Source organism: Dendrobates tinctorius, unplaced genomic scaffold, assembly GCF_039654945.1.
Source record: "Dendrobates tinctorius isolate UK_male_01 unplaced genomic scaffold, ASM3965494v1 ptg000008l, whole genome shotgun sequence".
In the NCBI taxonomy this organism is placed as follows: Eukaryota; Metazoa; Chordata; class Amphibia; order Anura; family Dendrobatidae; genus Dendrobates; species Dendrobates tinctorius.
The window spans coordinates 56,263,301-56,282,150 of record NW_027361676.1 but is presented as its reverse complement, the minus strand read 5'-3'; the positions used below and the strand labels follow the sequence as shown (position 1 = coordinate 56,282,150).

Sequence of the window (18,850 nt, the reverse complement as noted above, 5' to 3'; positions counted from 1 at the left end):
CCTATAGAATCATAGGTAGAGTTGGAAGGGACCTCCTGGGCCATCTGGTCCAACCCCCTGCTCAAAGCAGGATTCGCTAAATCATCCCAGACAGATACCTGTCCAGCCTCTGTTTGAAGACTTCTATTGAAGGAGAACTCACCACCTCTCGTGGCAGCTTGTTCCACTCATTGATCACTCTAGCTGTCAAAAAGTTTTTTCTAATATCTAATCTGTGTCTCCTCCCATTCAGTTTCATCCCATTGCTTCTAGTCTTTCCTTGTGCAAATGAGAATAAAGATGATCCTTCTGCAATGTGACAGCCCTTTAGATATTTGTAGACAGTTATTAAGTCTCCTCTCAGTCTTCTCTTTTGCAAGCTAAACATTCCCAAATCCTGCAACCTTTCCTCATAAGACAGGGTTTGCAGACCGATCACCATTCTGGTCGTTCTTTTCTGAACTTGCTCCAGTTTGTTGATGTCTTTTTTAAAATGTGGAGCCCAAAACTGGACACAGTATTCCAGATGAGGTCTGACCAAAGAGGAGTAGAGGGAAATAATGACTTCACATGATCTAGACTGTATGCTTCTGTTAATACATCCTAGAATTGCATTTGCCTTTTTTGCTGCTGCATCCAACTGTTGACTCATATTCAGTCTGTGATCTATTAGTATACCCAAGTCTTTTTCACATGAGCTGTTGCTTAGCCCTATTCCTCCCATTCTGTAAATGCTTTTTTCATTTTTATTGCTCAGATGTAGTACTTTGCATTTTTCCCTGTTAAAAACCATTCTGTTAGTTGCTGCCCACTGCTCCAGTTTATTTTTATTTAACCTATGGAGCTTCCCAGGCTATTACTATCAGGTCACAGCTGTATGCTTAGTATTTATTAGTTATTAAAATGGGGGATCCCCCCAAAAAATGAAGTAGGGTCCCCCTATAATTAATAACCAGCAAAGGCTAGGCAGACAGTTGTGGGATGATATTAATAAGGCTAGGAAGGGGCCATGGGTATTGGCCTCGTCCCGGACTAAATGCATCAGCTCTCAGCTGCCCCAGAAAAGGCGTATCCATAAGATGTGCCAATTCTGGTACTTAACCTCACTCTTCCCACTTGCCCAGGTGCGTTGGCAAGTGATATGATAGTATTGGGGTTGATGTAAGCATTGTATTGGCAGCTGACATCAAGCCAAGGGTTAGTAATGGAGAGGTGTCTATAAGACGCCCCCATTACTAAACCTCAGTCAAATTGTCAAGAAATAAAACCCAGAATAAAGTCCTTTATTTGAAAAAAAAAAACAGACTCCTTTTATTTATTAAAATTAACCAAAAACACATACGTACCATTACGCCCAATCCATTGACGCTCGAGGTGAACTACGATGACCTTTCTGACAGTACTGTGAGCGTGAGAATTTTTTTATTTTTATTATCTTCCTGTGATACAGGTGAGGAATATGGTTCTTAAATTTTTTAACTCTTTCACAGCGGACATGGGATTCAATGGATTGGGTGTAAAGGTGAGTATAAGTGTTTTTGGTTAATTTTTTCAGTCTGGTATGGGGCCAATATCCGTGGGATGCCATTTTTTTCAGAAAATAATTTATTTAGTAAATAAATACATGCACAGTAAGCTAAACAAGCATTGTAATAATTATGTGACTGACATCTTTATATCTAATGTACATATATATATTCTATCTATTCTATTATAACTTGTCATGCTGTGATTTTACTGTACGCGACAAATTAAATGTTGGGTTTTCAGAGACATAGTAAAAATCAGATGGCATCTCCATCCTAGAAACGGTCTTATCAGGCCACGTTCACACATTGCGTATTTGGTCAGTATTTTATCTCAGCATTTGTAAGCCAAAACCAGGAGTGGGTGATAAATACAGAAGTGATGACGTGTTTCTATTATTCTTTTCCTCTGATTGTTCCATTCCTGCTTTTGGCTTACAAATACTGAGGCAAAATACTGACCAAATTCTGAATGTGTGAATGTGGCCTGCTAGTTTGACTCTGATCAGAATTTAATCAGAGTGGGATATGTTTTTCTTGGAGGTGGAGGGAAATAAAAAGAAAAAAAAGTTTCTCCACCTTCTCCATTATGTCAGTCTGTGAAAATCGGATAGCGCTTGGAGGCCATCCGAATGCAGCCCTATGCTTTCTATTAACCCATAGACTTGCATTGCCAATTTTGATCCGACACCTGGAACAAAATGACAGGTCACAGATTTTTACCTCTGACCACTCAGTCCAAGGAAAAAAATTGGACATGTGCACAAGTCCATAGAATAACATGAGTATGAGTGCTATCCTTGAAAACCAGTCACGTGCACCTGCCCTTACAGCGATCCCCCTCCCAATACTGCAATCTCAGAGTTGACAGATTTGCTCTTTTTTTTTTAACTAAGAAGAAAATAAAGGTAAAGAGGCAATATTAGCACTTTACCTATGTGTACGTACCATGTGGTTACGGTCATGCATTTTCTTGCCAGTAGCTCCAGTGCATATTGAGTTGCCTGCGTTGCACCCACTCCAATGACTGTGCCCACACATACTGCCAGTTCTAACTCGTTTCCACGGATGAGGTTGGCCATGGCTAGCTTGAATAAAGCAAATAAATAGCAGTACAACCACTAATGCAAACAATTTTTGTTGCAAAATTTGTTGATATTTCAAGCTGTTTTTACACTAGATAACCAGAGTATATGTGTGACGACTCCTGGAGTGGACCCTCTGGGTCGTGATACCAACCAACCCAGGGCAAGCTGACCTAGTGGGGACCACCCCCTATACAGGAAGTGTGAGGGGCGGACCCAAGGGGGTAAAGTACCACGACTGCTGGAACCAGGTGGCCGGCTCACAGGAGACACGAGTGAGTGTGTCTGGCAAAGTGCAACAGGGAACGTGCAGAATACAAGTGTGCAAAGCGTGGACACAGGGGCACGCAGGGTATAGGATAGTACAGGGCGCGTGCACGGGAATACGGAGGGTTCAGGACAGTACAGGGCGTGTACACGGGAGCACACTGGGTACGGAAGAACGTATGGCGTGCAGTGACAAGCACGCCCAGGTATGGAGCAAAGCAGAGCACGTGCAGGATAGCACGCCTGAGTACATGGCTAGACATAGCGCGTGCTGTGAAGCACACCTGAGTGCAAGGCAAGGCAGAGCGTGTGCTAAGAAGCACGACAGGACACAAGGCAGGAGCAGAGCGTGTGATAAGAAGCACGACAGGACACAAGGCAGGAGCAGAGCGTGTGCTAAGGAGCACGATAGAGCACAGGGTGGAAGCAGAGCGTGTGCTAAGAAGCACGACAGAACACAGTGCAAGGCCTAGAAAGGAAGCACAACAATAATCAGGCGCCTCCCATAGGAAGAGGCAGCCTGAAATAGGGCATAAGCACTGGGACTTCTGGGTCAAGTCCTCCAGGACCATAGAGATGGCGCGGCTGCAGACAGGACATGGGGAAGCGCATGCACGTTAGACAGAGTCATGGAGTCGAGTGAACAACCACAGAGTCAAACACGGGAGGTGTGTGTGCGCAATCAACGGGAGTCCCGGACTGGCCGTGACACCGGAAGTGGTGATGAGCGGCGTGACAATATAATGAATCAGCCAATGTGGATGAAAAGGCAAGGTACTAAAACCAAATAGGCTACAACCAATGAAGAAATTGAGACGAGACAATTGGATGTATTCCATCTGTGCATGCGAGGGAAAAAATCTCAGATATAATAAAACTACCAATTGGGTGAGACGTTTTAGTGGATCCCTGAAAGTGGTGTCTTACTGACGTCTTATTGAGGACAAAGAAAACCCCTAAAAGATGGTTGGTGGGGGCAGATGTGGGGGTCTGACATAAGTCCGAAGGTGAGGAAAAGGGAACGTTTCTCAGCCTCATCTGCTGTTATTGTACCAGAATGAAATGGGTTTCTTTGTCCATACAAGGACAGATGGAAGATTTCCAGTAAAGTGAATCTGATTATGTGGTATCGTACCATGTCTACGTGGACACCTCTATGTAGGCACCGACTGAGTCAGCACCAATAAAGTAAGGAAGACACTGGATGAGTTATTGCTTACTGGCCTTCTTGTAAAGCATGGACATAACATGGCCGAACTCAGATTCATGTTAATTAATAAGGATGGCGCTATGCAAAGTAAGGGACTCAATTCAGAAGCCAGATACCATGTACCCCAAAGGACTTAACAGAAAATTCTAAATTAGTGGGATTTATTAAGATCCTGGCATTATGGAAAATATTCAAAATCTGTGGCACTAATGAGTCAGGTAAGGCAAGGGCTGCACGGTGACATGGGTCACAATTCTTTGACAAGTCAAACAACAATCACATTTGTGCGACTTGCTGTCTTGTGACTATTTTAGAAATCTGATTTTCTTTTAAATAAATCAGCCTAGTTTCAGATAAGTCGCGTGTCGTATGTGATGTGCATTGCAGTCTCAGGCAAGTGTGTCGCATGCAACCTGTGATCAGCGACTGAAAAGCCAACACATCTGGAAACATTTGCAACTCACTGTCAATATTGCAGGTCACAACACAGCACCATAGACAGTCAATGCATCCATTGTTGCAATGTGTCGCTGCGATTTCAGTGTCGCCGTTTAACCCTAGCCTAACTCTTATATTAGGGAGGTGTTGTTTTGTTGAATACACAACCCTCTTTTTTAAGCTATTTTGGACTGTGGCAAATTCTTCTTTTTTTCTTGAATATAGCAAAATGATACAAAACTTGGAACTTGTAAAATATGCATGATATAACGTACAGTTAAATGCTTCTCGAGGTAATTTCCAAAGCCTTAATAATTCAAAGGAGAACCATAAAAAAAATTAGAAGTAATTGCACTAATCTCAATGATCTTCTATCAACCACCATGTGGCCTCTAAGAGCAGATCAGAAACTGTACTCCCCTCCCGAGATGTCATAAAGAGAGCGTGAGAAGTATTTTATGTCCATACAAGTCGTACCATGCTTAGACATTTCAGTGATTAGCTAGGTGGTAGCCGTCCCAGGTAAGATGCAAAATTCACACTCAGTACAATTACCAATAATTTTCTAGTCTAATATTAAAGTGTAACCCTGTGAGGACAAACAATACATATGGAACTCTGTTAATAAATGAAGAATCAAATGGGTCATCTAATATATAAAGCTCAAAGTGTGTATGTATGTGTGTATGTATGTATGTGTGTGTATGTGTGTATGTCCAGGATTGGCATCCGCACCGTCGCAGCTACAGCCACAAAATTTGGCACAGTCACACGTCTGGACCCCGAGAGCGTCCTAAGCTATGTTGTGAGGCAAAATTTTAACCCTGCGCGTTCCAATTCACCAAACAATTTTGCCCCGTCTACATACTGGGGAAAGTGTGTGCGCGTCAAGCCCTGCCCCTCATTATGAGGTCATAATGCCCCTATTTGCATACTGGGGAAGCAGTGTGTGCATATCAAGCCCCGCCCCTCATTATGATGTCACAATGGTTGCCATGGCGATGCTGATGTCATCATAGGTTGCAAGCCCTGCCGCCGCTCATTATGATGTCATAATGGTTGACTATGAGATGGAGGATGTGTGATGGGTATATGGGCACTGGACTATGGGATGGACGATATGTATGACGGGTATATGGGCTCGGGACTATGGGATGGCGGATGTGTATGACGGGTATATGGGCACTGGACTATGGGATGGAGGATATGTATGACGGGTATATGGGCACGGGACTATGGGATGGAGGATATGTATGACGGGTATATGGGCACGGGACTATGGTATGGAGGATATGCATGATGGGTATATGGGCACGGGACTGTGGGATGGAGGATATGCATGACGAGTATATGGGCACGGGACTATGGGATGGAGGATATGTATGACGAGTATATGGGCACGGGACTATGGGATGGAGGCTATGTATGACGGGTATATGGGCACGGGACTATGGGATGGAGGATGTGTGATGGGTTTATGGGCACTCGACTATGAGATGGAGGATGTATGATGGGTATATGGGCACTCGACTATGGGATGGAGGATATGTATGATGGGTATATGGGTATGGGACGGAGAATATGTATGATGGGTATATGGGCATGGGACTATTGGATGGAGGATGGGTATATGGGCACTCGACTATGGGATGGAGGATATGTATGATGGGTATATGGGCACGGGACTATGGGATGGAGGATTATTATAATTTGTTATAACTAACCACAGTTAGTTACTATGCCCGGGCAGCGCCGGGCTCTTCAGCTAGTTAACCTATAAATGGGGTCTGAGACTGCCGACAGCACTATTTTTGCCATAAAAAGTGATGAAAAATCGGCGCTGAAAATCTTCATTCCACCATCAAGGCCATTAGCATTAGCCTCTATATTCCCTTAAGGCTGATGAAGATGTCCGTGAAACATGGTCTGAACATGCGCCGCCATGCAGGGACTAGTTACAGGTCTCCTGATACAAGCATGACCCGTGGTCAGTCCATGCAATGCGGTCCGTGTTCAGACATGTGCATGAGCCCCTAGTCGTACAATGCAGGCAGGAAGAGCCTTGGGGAAGCTCATTTCGGGGCTGCTGTCCTATACAACTGATCATGACAGTGAGTGATTTGGAAAACATAAGTGTATCAGAGAGTTGCCTGTAGGGTTTCTTTTGTTGGTGCTCCACTTTGTATCTCTACTTGGTGACATGGCTCACTGATGAGATGTGAATCCTTACAGAGGAGCTAGAGAGCAGACAACTTCATAGATCTAGCTCCTCACTGATGGATCAGAACTACAATGTAAAAACTTACTTCAATGTTATCTACGGCCAAATGACAGCAAGCAGCAAGTACGGCCCGGCCATCCTGGAAATACCACTCCGCCAGCTCTGCACTGACTCGATGAAGGAGTCTGCACAGACAATAGAGACAGGTAAAAATAAATCTATGTTAATATATTTCCTAGGAAAGATAGATAACTGGGCATTCACCACTTACTCATTGTAGTCTTCTATGTTGTTGCCATCAGTTGGGGATACAATATTTACTGGAGCATGACTGGACAGAATATTTCCTTCACACGCTGCCTAGAAGTAAATACACCAAGTTAATCAGTAAAAAGTGACTTTTAAGACACCTGGCGTCTATCAGGAATCAGAAAAAATGACTTTTAAGACACCTGGCGTCTATCAGGAATCAGTAAAAAGTGACTTTTAAGACAGCTGCTGTCTAAAAGAAATGAACGCTGATCCTATGATTGGTTGCAACGGTCAACATGTAGACGTGATATCACCGCTGCAGTTATATCAAAGACCAGCGGGGAGGAGCAGAGAGGTGGCACTAGGGCAACCCTAGTTAGTAAAGCTGATTTTTTTTTTTAATTTTAAACCAGAACATGCTCCTGGGAGATTTTGCAATGAAACTGGACAGCCGTTCTACGGAGACATTGCACAGATGCGGCAGAGCTCAGGTTTTCTGTTTTGGCACAGAATACGTTTAATATTACAGTTTTTTTTAGCTATAGGTCTTCATGGGACTGCAGATAAGCCATCTTTATTGTGAGTTACTGTGGCAAAAGTCTATTTAAGTTATTTCGTCTTACATGGAAGATTTAATACCTGTGCCACTAGTAAAGCCTCTTTCAGTTGCCCTCTGGAAGTAAAGAAGTTGACAAGCTTCTTCACATCGCCGGTGGCTATACAGTAAGGAATCACATCATCATTTTCCTCCTCGATCAGCTGACTTGCTCTTCTAGAATGAAGCACAATGTACCCTTTAGTGTTACACATCAGACATATTCTGTAGTATGTGCTCCTCAGGTTGCTACAAGAAATCAGGGGATGACATGAACAGTTTCAATATGAATCATGGATCAAAATTACCCATACAAGTCTTAGGGTCTGTAAAGATCATGAACCGCACACGGATGGCATCAGTGTTCAATCAGTGCTCTCTCTGGTTTCAACACATCAACGTGTGGAAGAAGCTGTGTAATCCCTAATAGAAAAAGCTACCAAAACACTGATGAAAATCAGATCCCAAACACTGATGAAGATCGGATGATAATGAGACCCAGAGCCCAGAAAGGCAGAATTTTGGCTCACTGCTTACCAGTTACTTGGGTTTCTATCCAAGAAGAGGCAACATCAGCCTTGGCGATTCTATGTCCTCCCCATGCTGGCGGTGTTCCCTCTTCGTAAGGTGGCTTCTTTCACTCTCTAATTTAAGTTTACAGGTCAATCTTTTATTTTTATTTTAACTGCCAGATTAAGTCATTTTGACCTTTAGGCTATGTGCCCACGTAGCGTTTTAAACCGGACACTCAAAACCGGACTCCTTCCCAGAAAACGCACGTTTTTTTCCAGCACGATTTTACCGCGATTATGTTTGCGTTTTCGCCGCGATTTTCGCATGCAGAATTCAAGCACTTTCCAAGCGATTTGAAGCATCGCTTGGAAAGTGATTGACAGGTTGGTCACACTCGTCAAACATAGTGTTTGACAAGTGTGACCAGCTATTTACTATTGAGGCCGCCTATGCGGCATCAATAGTAAAAGATAGAATGTTAAAAATGATAAAAAAAATAAAAAATCGGGGTATATTTACCTTCCGACGTCCCGCGCAGCCTCAGCGACGCTCCCGTTCCCAGCGATGCCTTGCGAGACCTGTGATGACGTTGGTCTCGCGTTGCTATAGTGATCTCACGAGACCGCTAGAGTAACGCGAGACTACGTCATCACAGGTCCTTGCCGCAAGGCATTACTGGGAACGCTGAGGCCCGGGAAGGCTGCGCGTGACGCCGGAAGGTAAATATACCCCGATTTTTTATTCTTTTTTTTACAGGGGTATGGTACCCAGGGCCTGGAGGACAGTCTCCTCTCCTCCACACCGTGGGTACCATCCGCACATGAGACGCTTAACTTTGCGCATGGTGGGCATAGCCACATGCGGGAAGTAAGCGGTTCTCATGCATTCCTATGGGTGCGGAATCGCGGCAATTCTTTGCGGTTCCGCAAAAAGAATGAGCATGCTGCGTTTTTTTCCGCGATGCGATTCCGCAGCGGAAAAAAGCGCAGCATTAGCAGAGCATGTGCGGAATGCCATAGGAATGCATGGGGTGCGTTCTGTACAAGTTTTTTAAATGTTTTTGCAGCGTTTTCGCGCCGAAAATCGCGGCAAAAATGCTTAAAAATCGCATCGTGGGCACACAGCCTCAATATTTTTTTATATTCTTAATAAGTGAAACACACTGGTGGACACAGACCGAAGAGGGCCTTGCACAATATATGGCCTTTTGCAGTCCAATCACTAATCAGATTACACAATTCCACATATTTTGGAGGTGGCAGTGGCCCCCCTTACCTCTTGGGACCTTGTGTGTCTGCACATGTTGCACCAATGGTATGGTGACCCTTGAGCTAATACATCCCCCATTCATCCAGATACTCCATTGTAAAACTATTGAGAGGGCTGCAGTGACCAGAATGACATTCAACTCATATATGGCGTATAAATTATTATTCTAGGCCAAACTCACACGTCTATCTTCTTTTCTAGTCCGCAAAAACATAGATTTTTTTGTTTTTTTTCAGTGTGTTGAATCTGATATTCATCTATTTTGTGTCCGCTCTTACCATCCATGTGTCATGGGTAACTTCATAAGCAAAAAAAAAATGATGGAGATTTCCCAAGCTTCTTCTAGCAACCAGTTAGTGACTATCATGCAAGCGCACTGACGCAGCTAAGATGGCACCCGTCTGCTGTGCCGCTTTATGACGGACTCATTCCCTGAACTGGGAGAGTTTGGTGTGCAAAACAGAGCAGAAAAGGACATCTCTCAGTTTACTTTATACTGAGCACAGATCAGCAAAAAAAAACCTGACATATGAATAGCCCCAAAGAATATACTATGTTAGTTAAAAACAAAAGAAGACGTGACACCTTAGGCCCCATTCACACATTTGTTCATGCATAGAATATTTTCTATAGGCCTTTTCACATGGTCAATTTTTTTGCAGAAGAAGGTATAGGAAGGTATGGAATGGGGAACATATTTATACAGTCCTGCTCATTGTTATTGTCACCCCTTTATTTTTTCATAGACTGTACAATATCTTAAGAAATAAATAGAAATGTACCAAAGTTATATCCTCAGGATTCTTTAATTAGTAAGCCAAAGTAATACAACATTAAAACATGTATAGTTCTGCCCCCAAATGACTTATATGACTTTATAATAATTTTACAACAATTGACTTGTTACTCACCTTTGCATTAATTTTTTCCAGTATTTCATAGAAACACCAGGAGCCACTGACAAAGCCTTATCCCACTATAAAAGAAAAGGCACAAGACGTTAGTGATTAGCTGTATAAAATTCTAATCACAGATCTAACATGCATTCAGGGCCACGTATCAGCTCAGCCTTTTGTAAGAGTTTATTTTTTATTTTAATAACAAGTTACAACACCAGTATGGCTCTCACAGTCCTGTTAGTTTTATTATCAGAAGCTTTCCTACTCTACACTCATTAACTATATTATTTGAACCTACTTGAACTTGTTACCTGTATACAAGACACCTGTCCACACAATCAATCACACTGCAACATCTCCACCAAGGCCAAGACCAAAGAGCTGTCTAAGGACACCAGGGACAAAATTGTACACCTGCACAAGGCTGGCGTGGGCTACAGGACAATAGGCAAGCAGCGTGGTGAGAAGGCAATAACTTTTGGCACAATTATTAGAAAATGGAAGAAACACAAAATGACTGTCAATCTTCCTTGGTCTGAAGCTCCATGCAACATCTCACCTCGTGGGGTAAGAATGATTCTGAGAAAGGTCAGGAATAAGCCCAGAACTACATGGGAGGACCTGGTCAATGACCTGTAGAGAGCGGAGACCACAGTCTCACACATTACTTGTAAGTAACACACTATGCCATCATGGATTAAAATCCTGCAGAGCACGCAAGGTCTCTCTGCTCACGCCAGCACATGTCCAGGCACATCTGAAGTTTGCAGATCATCATCTGGATGATCCAGAGGAGGCATGGGAGAAGGTCATGTAGTAAGAAGAGATGACAATAGAACTTTTTGGTATCAATTCCACTCACCATGTTTGGAGGAAAAGGAGGAGTGCAATCCCAAGAACACCGTCCCAACCATGAAGCATGGTGGGGGAAACATCATACTTTGGGGGTGCTTTTCTACAAAGGGAACAGGACGACTGCACCGTATTGATGAGAGGTTGGATGGTGTCAAGTATCAAGAGATTTTGGTCAACAACCCCCTTCCCTCAGTAAAAGCATTGAAGATGAGTCATGGCTGGTTCTTCCAGCATGACAATGACCTAAAAACACACAGCCAGGGCAACTAAGGAGTGGCTCTGTAAGAAGCAGTTCAAGGTGCTGAAGTGGCCTAGCCAGTCTCCAGACCTGAACCCAATAGAAAATCTTTGGAGGGAGCTGAAACTCAATGATGCCCAGCAACAGCCCGGAAACCTGAAAGATCTGGAGAAGATCTGTATGGAGGAGTGGGCCAAAATCCCTGCTGCAGTGTGTGCAAGCTTGATCAAGTACTACAGGAAACATATGACCTATGTAATTGCAAACAAAGGTTTTTGTACCGCATGTGCAGTTGTTTTTCCATCGTATAAAATACTTATTTCATGCAATAAAATGCAAATTAATTATGTAAAAATTATACAATGTGATTTTCTGGATATTTTTTTTAAAGATTCTGTCTCTCTCAAAGTTGAAGTGCACATTCGTGGACGATTGTCTTGGTCGGGAGTTAAGTTGTATTGCTTGTACTCGTCTACTTGTGTGGTTTCAATTATTATGTTAACCTGGATTTCGCTGTGAGTCTTTAACCCCTTTCTGCCATGAGACGTACTATCCCGTCCATGTGCCCTGGGACTTAATTCACAGGGACGGGATAGTACGTCATGGCATTTAATGCGACATCGCGACTTCAGTCGCGATGATCGCATTAAAATTCCGACGCCATCCTACCTTATGGTAGATGGCCTCGGCATCCAGGGGTCTGTCGCCGCCCTCCCTTCCTCCTGATCGCTGTGATTGGCTGTTGAAATCGAAACAGCCAATCACAACGCTTCTCACTGTTTCAGCCAATCGGCGCGGCTGAAACAATGATGTGCTAGGCTGGGATCGAGTACCGATGTACTCGATCCTGGATCACCCCCCCGGATTGGCGCGATCGCCGATCGCGCCAATCGCAGGGCAGAGCGGCGCTATAGCGCCGCTCTGACCTGCCAGTATCGGTCCGGATCGGTGCTGTGTTAGCACCGATCCTAGGCAGGGACCTGATACAGGCCCAGTAGGACCTGCAGGAGCTGGTTGGCGCGATCGATTAGATCGGCGATCGCGCCAACCACAGGACACAGCAGCTGTCACTCTGTGACCGCTCTGTGCCCTCCTGATGACCTGGGCATGACCTGCATTTGAATCGGAGCTGTGAGCTCCGATCCTAGGTGGTTGCCATGGTCACCAGGCAGTGCAGGGATTGGTGGATCGAAATTATCATTCGATCCCACCAATGGCAGGTCACAGCAGCGATGTGACCGCTCTGTGACCTGCCCCTGACCTGTATGACAGCTCTGCAGGGGGTCCTCACACTAGCTGAGGATTCCCTAGAGAGCAGTCATATGTCTGGATCTCCTGGTGTGCTGGGTATTGTGGTGCCACAGCAGCTTGTAGCATCACAATACCTGCTAAAGAAAGAAGAAAGAAAACCCTACAACTGTAAGTATTGCCTGATCCCCGATCCCTGCCCAATCTAGCTTCACCCCCCCATCTAGCTTCATCCCCCCAATCTAGCTTCATCCCCCCCAATCCCCCTTTGACATAGTTCACTTATCATAGCTTGTGCTTGCTGATTTCCTTTTTTTTTTCACCCCCTCTTTGCGCCACCTGACTACAAGCGTAAGTGCTAATCCCTGTCCGATCTCTCTTCATCCCCACCCTTCCCCTCTTTTTACCCCCTCAATCCCCCTTTGCGTCGCCTCTGTGCCCACATTTAGCAGCCCCCTTTGCGCCACTCCGTATTCACATCCCACAGCCGCCAAACTGTGATAAGTGACATAGTTCACTTATCATAGCTTGTGCCTGCTGATTTCTTTTTTTCACCCCCTCTTTGCGCCACCTAACTACAAGTGTAAGTACTAATCCCTGATCCCTGTCCGATCTCTCTTCATCCTCCCATCCCCCACTTTTTACCCCCTCCATCCCCCTTTGCACCGCCTCTGTGCGCACATTTAGAAGCCCCCTTAGCGCCAACTCCTTATTCGCATCGCACAGCCGCCAAACTGTGATAAGTGACATAGTTCACTTATCAGACCTTGTGCCTGCTGATTTCCTTTTTTTAACCCCCCCCTTGCACCACACCTGTACGCACACCCAGCAGCCGCCACTGAACTTTGATAAGTGACACCGTTCACTTATCAGAGCTAGGGCCTGCTGTTTTAGACTTTTCTTTTCACAGGTATTTTTCTCCCCATTTCCTTTTTTCTTTTAGCTTTTTCTTTACAGGATAGTGTGCACCAATCACTAGCTCCCCCACACCTACACATAGTTGTAAATAAAGTACACCCAAGCACCACTTTCACAAAAAATGTCCCGCCCATCGCGTTCGTCCCAACAGCGCTATTCAATGGAGGAGGCATATTCTTACCTTGCCTCCGATGACGGATGACGATCCGACTTTTCTTTATTTTTCGGATTCTTCATCCTTTTCCTCTTCCCCCTCCTCATCTTCCTCCTCGGGTCCTGCGGAACCGCCACGCAGACGCTCCAGGACAGAAGATGAGGCAGCGCCCACCATGCCCGAAGCTGATTCAGTAGACCATGTATGGACTTCGCCCCCCGAAAATTACGAGCCACTGATTCCTGATTTTGTGGCAGAATCAGGAATCAAGTTTGACACCACCGGCCTCACAGAAATAGACTTTTTCAAAGTCTTTTTCTCTGAGGATTTTGTTAACCTCATGGTGGAGCAAACTAATTTGTACGCTCGTCAATTTTTGGCGGAAAACTCGATTTCAACATATTCCAACTGGTCTCCTGTGGACGCAGTTGAAATGAGGCAGTTTTGGGGCCTGGTCCTCCACATGGGGATACTGAAGAAGCCGGAAATTCGGCAATATTGGAGTGTTGATATTTTATACAACACTCCAGTGTTCCGAATGGTCATGGTCCGGACGCGTTTTGAGGCCATCCACAAGTTTCTGCATTATACCGATAATGCACTGTGTCCCACACGAGATGACCCCAACTTTGACCGTCTGTTCAAAGTTCGGCCGGTCATCGAACACTTCAACAAAAAGTTTGCTGAAGTGTACGTGCCTCAAAGGAACATCAGCGTGGATGAGTCCTTGGTCCATTTCAAGGGAAGGCTCGGATTCCGTCAATACATGCCCAGTAAGAGGGCCAGGTACGGAATCAAACTCTACAAACTTTGTGAGAGTACCTCAGGGTACACTCACAGGTTTAGAGTCTACGAAGGAAAGGACACCAGGATTGAACCCCCTGAGTGTCCCCCTGTCCTGGGAGTGAGTGGGAAAATTGTGTGGGATTTGATTCACCCACTGCTGGATAAAGGTTATCACCTCTACACTGATAACTTTTATACCAGCATCCCACTCTACAAATCCCTCTGTGCGCGAGGTACCGCAGCCTGCGGTACTGTCCGCAAAAATCAGAGAGGCCTTCCGAAGACGCTACTTGGGCAGATGCTCAGAAAAGGTGAGAGCAGAGCCCAATGTAGCGACCACCTGCTGGTGGTCAAGTACAAGGACAAGAGGGATGTCCATCTCTTGACCACCATACACGGTGATGGCAGCACCCTCTGCACTGTACGGGGTACCTCCACACAGGTCAGAAAACCGACCTGTGTAGTGGGGTACAACAAAAACATGGGGGGCGTTGATCTCTCCGATCAATACCTCCAACCGTACAATGCTCTCAGAAAGGCAAGGGCGTGGTACAAAAAGCTGGCTGTGCACATCGTACAAATGGCAATGCTCAACGCATTCCTGCTGTCACAATGTGCACACCCCACCGATACGTCGTACTTTCATTTCCAGGAGGTAGTGGTTAAGGCCCTGATGTTTGGCGCTCAGGAAGGAGCGGGTCCCAGTACTTCCGGAACTGAAGGTGCTCGTATCGTACCACGTCAGCATTTTCCGGGCGTGGTCCCGCCAACTGGTAGAAAAGGTAAGCCGCAAAAAAGGTGCCGAGTGTGTTACAAAAAGGGAATACGCAAGGACACCATTTACCAGTGCGACACCTGCCCCGAAAAACCTGGCCTGTGTATGAAGGATTGCTTCAAATTGTACCACACCTCCATGCACTACTAATTTACATTAGTGTAGTTGGGGGCACATCTAGATTTGTTCTTTGGGGGTCCAGTATACAAAATGATGTCTCATGTGGTTTTTTTTTCCTGTTTAGGCACATCAGGGGCTCTGCAAACGGAACATGACGCCAGCAGACCCATCAAATTCTGCATTCCAAAACGTCACTACTTCCCTTTCGAGCCCCGACATGTGCCTAAACAGTTTTTTCCCACATGTGGGGTACCGGCGTACTCAGGTCAAATTGGACAACGTCATTGGGGGGCCAATTTCTCCTGTTACTCTTGGGAAAATTAAAAATTGGGGACTAAAAATAATTTATGTGGAAACAAAATAGGATTTTATATTTTCACACCCGGGCATTATAAACTTTAGCGAAACACTTGGGGGTTCAAAGTGCTCACCACACATCTAGATAAGTTCCTTAGGGGGTCTAGTTTCCAAAATGGGGTCACTTGTGGGGGGTTTCCACTGTTTAGGTACATCAGGGGCTCTGCAAACGGAACATGACGCCCGCAGACCATTCCATCAAAGTCTGCATTCCAAAACGTCATTACTTCCCTTTCAAGCCTTGCCGTGTGCCCAAACAGTGTTTCTCCCCCACATATGGGGTATTAGCGCACTCAGGACAAATTGGACAACAACTTTTGGGGTCCAATTTCTCCTGATACCCTTGGGAAAATAACAAATTGGGGACTAAACGATCATGTTTGTGTAAAAAAACAGGATTTTTTGGGTTGCTTACCGTAAAATCTGTTTCTCGGAGCCTTCATTGGGGGACACAGAGACCATGGGTGTATGCTGCTGCCACTAGGAGGCTGACACTATGCACAAAAAAAGGTTAGCTCCTCCTCCGCAGTGTACACCCCACCGACCGGCAGGAAGTTCCTCAGTTAGTGAGAAAGCAGTAGGAGAAGTAACAGAATAGATTGAAAGCAGAACAAACAACTCAACTGTAACAAACCGACAAACATAAGAACAGGAGTTGTAGAACATGGGAGGGTGCTGTGTCCCCCAATGAAGGCTCCGAGAAACAGATTTTACGGTAAGCAACCCAAAAAATCCTGTTTTCTCGTTCGCCTTATTGGGGGACACAGAGACCATGGGACGTCCCAAAGCAGTCCCTGGGGTGGGAAACAAACTTCCATCAGGCCAGTGGACTCGCCACCGCAGCCTGCAGAATCCTTCTACCTAGGCTGGCGTCCGCCGAAGCGTAGGTGTGGACCCTGTAGAATTTCACAAAGGTGTGAACCGATGACCACGTTGCAGCATTGCAAAGCTGCAGCGCGGAAGCTCTGTGGCACACCGCCCAGGAGGCACCCACCGCCCGGGTAGAGTGCGCTCTGATCCCTGGAGGGGCCACTCGATGCTTGACCCGGTATGCCTCCAAAATTGCCGATCTGATCCAGCGCGCAATAGTGGCCTTTGAGGCTGGGTGATGAACAGAGAGTCTGACTTCCGCAAGGAAGTCGTCCGGGCTAGATAGACTCTCAATGCCCTGACTAGGTCCAGCTTGTCCAAAGACCGCTCCCGAGGGTGAGCTGGGCTCGGGCAGAAGGATGGCAGAACAATGTCCTCATTGAGGTGAAACGAAGATACCACCTTCGGAAGAAAAGAGGGCGGAGGCCGCAGAACTACCTTGTCCTGATGAAGGACCAAAAAAGGAGAGCGGCAAGAAAGTACCGCTAATTCCGACACGCGCCGGATGGAGGTAATGGCCACCAGAAAGGCCACTTTCCAAGAAAGGAGGGAAAGGGAAACGTCCCTGAGAGGTTCAAAAGGAGGACCCTGCAGAACCTGAAGAACCAAATTAAGATCCCAAGGATCCACGGGAGCTCGGTACGGAGGAACCGTGTGAGCCACACCCTGGAGGAAGGTTTTGACCTGGGGCCGGGAGGCCAGCGTTTTCTGAAATAAAATGGACAGTGCCGAAACTTGACCCTTCAAGGAACTGAGAGCAAGCCCCGCATCCAGCCCTGCCTGAAGAAACGCCAGAATAGAAGGGAGCGAAAAAACCAAGGGCGCGATGTCATTGGCCTCACACCAGGAGAAATAGGCTTTCCAAGTACGGTAATAGATCTTCGAAGAAGAAGGCTTTCTGGCGCGGATCATGGTATGAATTACCCGATCAGAGAATCCTGCCCGTCTCAAAACCTCGGTCTCAACAGCCACGCCGTTAAATTGAGCGACCGAGAATTGGGGTGGCAAATCGGGCCTTGAGACAGCAGATCTGCCCGTCGGGAAGCTTCCAGGGGGCGTCCGCGAGAAGGTTGACAATGTCTGCGAATCAAGACCTTATGGGCCAATTCGGGGCGATGAGGATGACTGGAATCCCCTCTGCTTTGATTTTCTTCAACAACTTGGGAAAAAGAGGCAGAGGAGGGAACAGGTAGGGGAGCACGAACTGTGACCAAGGGACGGCCAGAGCGTCGGCGCCCACTGCCAGAGGGTCCCGAGACCTGGACACGAATTGTGGGACTTTCCTGTTGAGGCGAGATGCCATGAGGTCTACATCCGGGGTTCCCCACTGACGGCAGAGCAGATGAAACACCTCCGGATGTAGGGACCATTACCCTGCCGCGAGACCCTCGCGGCTGAGGAAATCGGCGGCCCAGTTGTCCACGCCGGGAATGTGAACCGCGGAAATCGTTGGAACAAAGGTCTCTGCCCATTGAAGAATTCTGGACACTTCCGCCAGGGCTGAGACACTCCGTGTCCCCCCTTGGCGGTTGATATACGCCACCGCTGTGGCATTGTCTGTCTGAATCCTGACAGGCAGGCCCTTGAGGCGCCTTTCCCAGTGGACGAGAGCTAGATGGATCGCCTGTATCTCTAGGACATTGATCTGCAGAGCTGATTCCTGAGTCGACCATCGACCCTGAACAGTGTGATTGCGGAACACTGCACCCCAGCCGATGAGGCTGGCATCCGTAGTGACAATCTGCCAGTGAACGGGAAAAGACCGCCCCAAGAGAATGAGGGGAGACGTCAACCACCAGTTGAGAGACCGCCTGATCCGGCAGGAAAGGCGAACCGGACGATCCAGAGACAGAGCCGACCTGTTCCATCTGGACAAAATGGCCTGCTGGAGTGGCCTGGCGTGAAATTGGGCAAAGGGAACTGCCTCTATCGCCGCCACCATCTTCCCCAGGACCCTCATGGCTGACCTGAGGGATGGAAATCATGTGATCTGTAATGATCGCACGCCCTGCTGCAGGGAAAGAATCTTGTCTTGTGGGAGAAATACCCTTGACCGACGAGTGTCGAACAGAAGGCCCAGAAACACAAGGCGTTGAGTAGGGACCAGACAGGACTTTTCCCGGTTAACGATCCACCCAAAACTGGACAGGGTGTCTAGAACGATCGCCACACTTAGGCGGGCCTGTTGAAAGGAGGGGGCCTTGATCAGGATATCGTCGAGGTACGGAAAAAGAACGAGACCTCTGATCCTCAACAAGGCCATCAACGCCGCCAT

General features: G+C 46.5%; 1 protein-coding gene across 7 annotated transcripts in view; it reads right to left on the bottom strand.

Annotated features, from left to right (window-relative positions):
• Positions 1–18,850, bottom strand: part of WDR17 (WD repeat domain 17) — a 217,495-nt gene that overhangs the window by 38,699 nt on the left and 159,946 nt on the right. For all 7 annotated transcript variants that reach the window (XR_012232611.1, XM_073577634.1, XM_073577644.1 and 4 more), the window contains 5 exons: positions 10,267–10,331; positions 7,618–7,750; positions 6,998–7,086; positions 6,812–6,911; positions 2,454–2,593 (listed from right to left, as the gene is read on the bottom strand). Coding sequence is in view for 6 of the 7 variants with exons in the window: in XM_073577634.1 (XP_073433735.1) it covers positions 2,454–2,593; positions 6,812–6,911; positions 6,998–7,086; positions 7,618–7,750; positions 10,267–10,331 (527 nt within the window). In the remaining variant the exon portion in view is untranslated. The remainder of the gene's footprint in view (positions 1–2,453; positions 2,594–6,811; positions 6,912–6,997; positions 7,087–7,617; positions 7,751–10,266; positions 10,332–18,850) is intronic.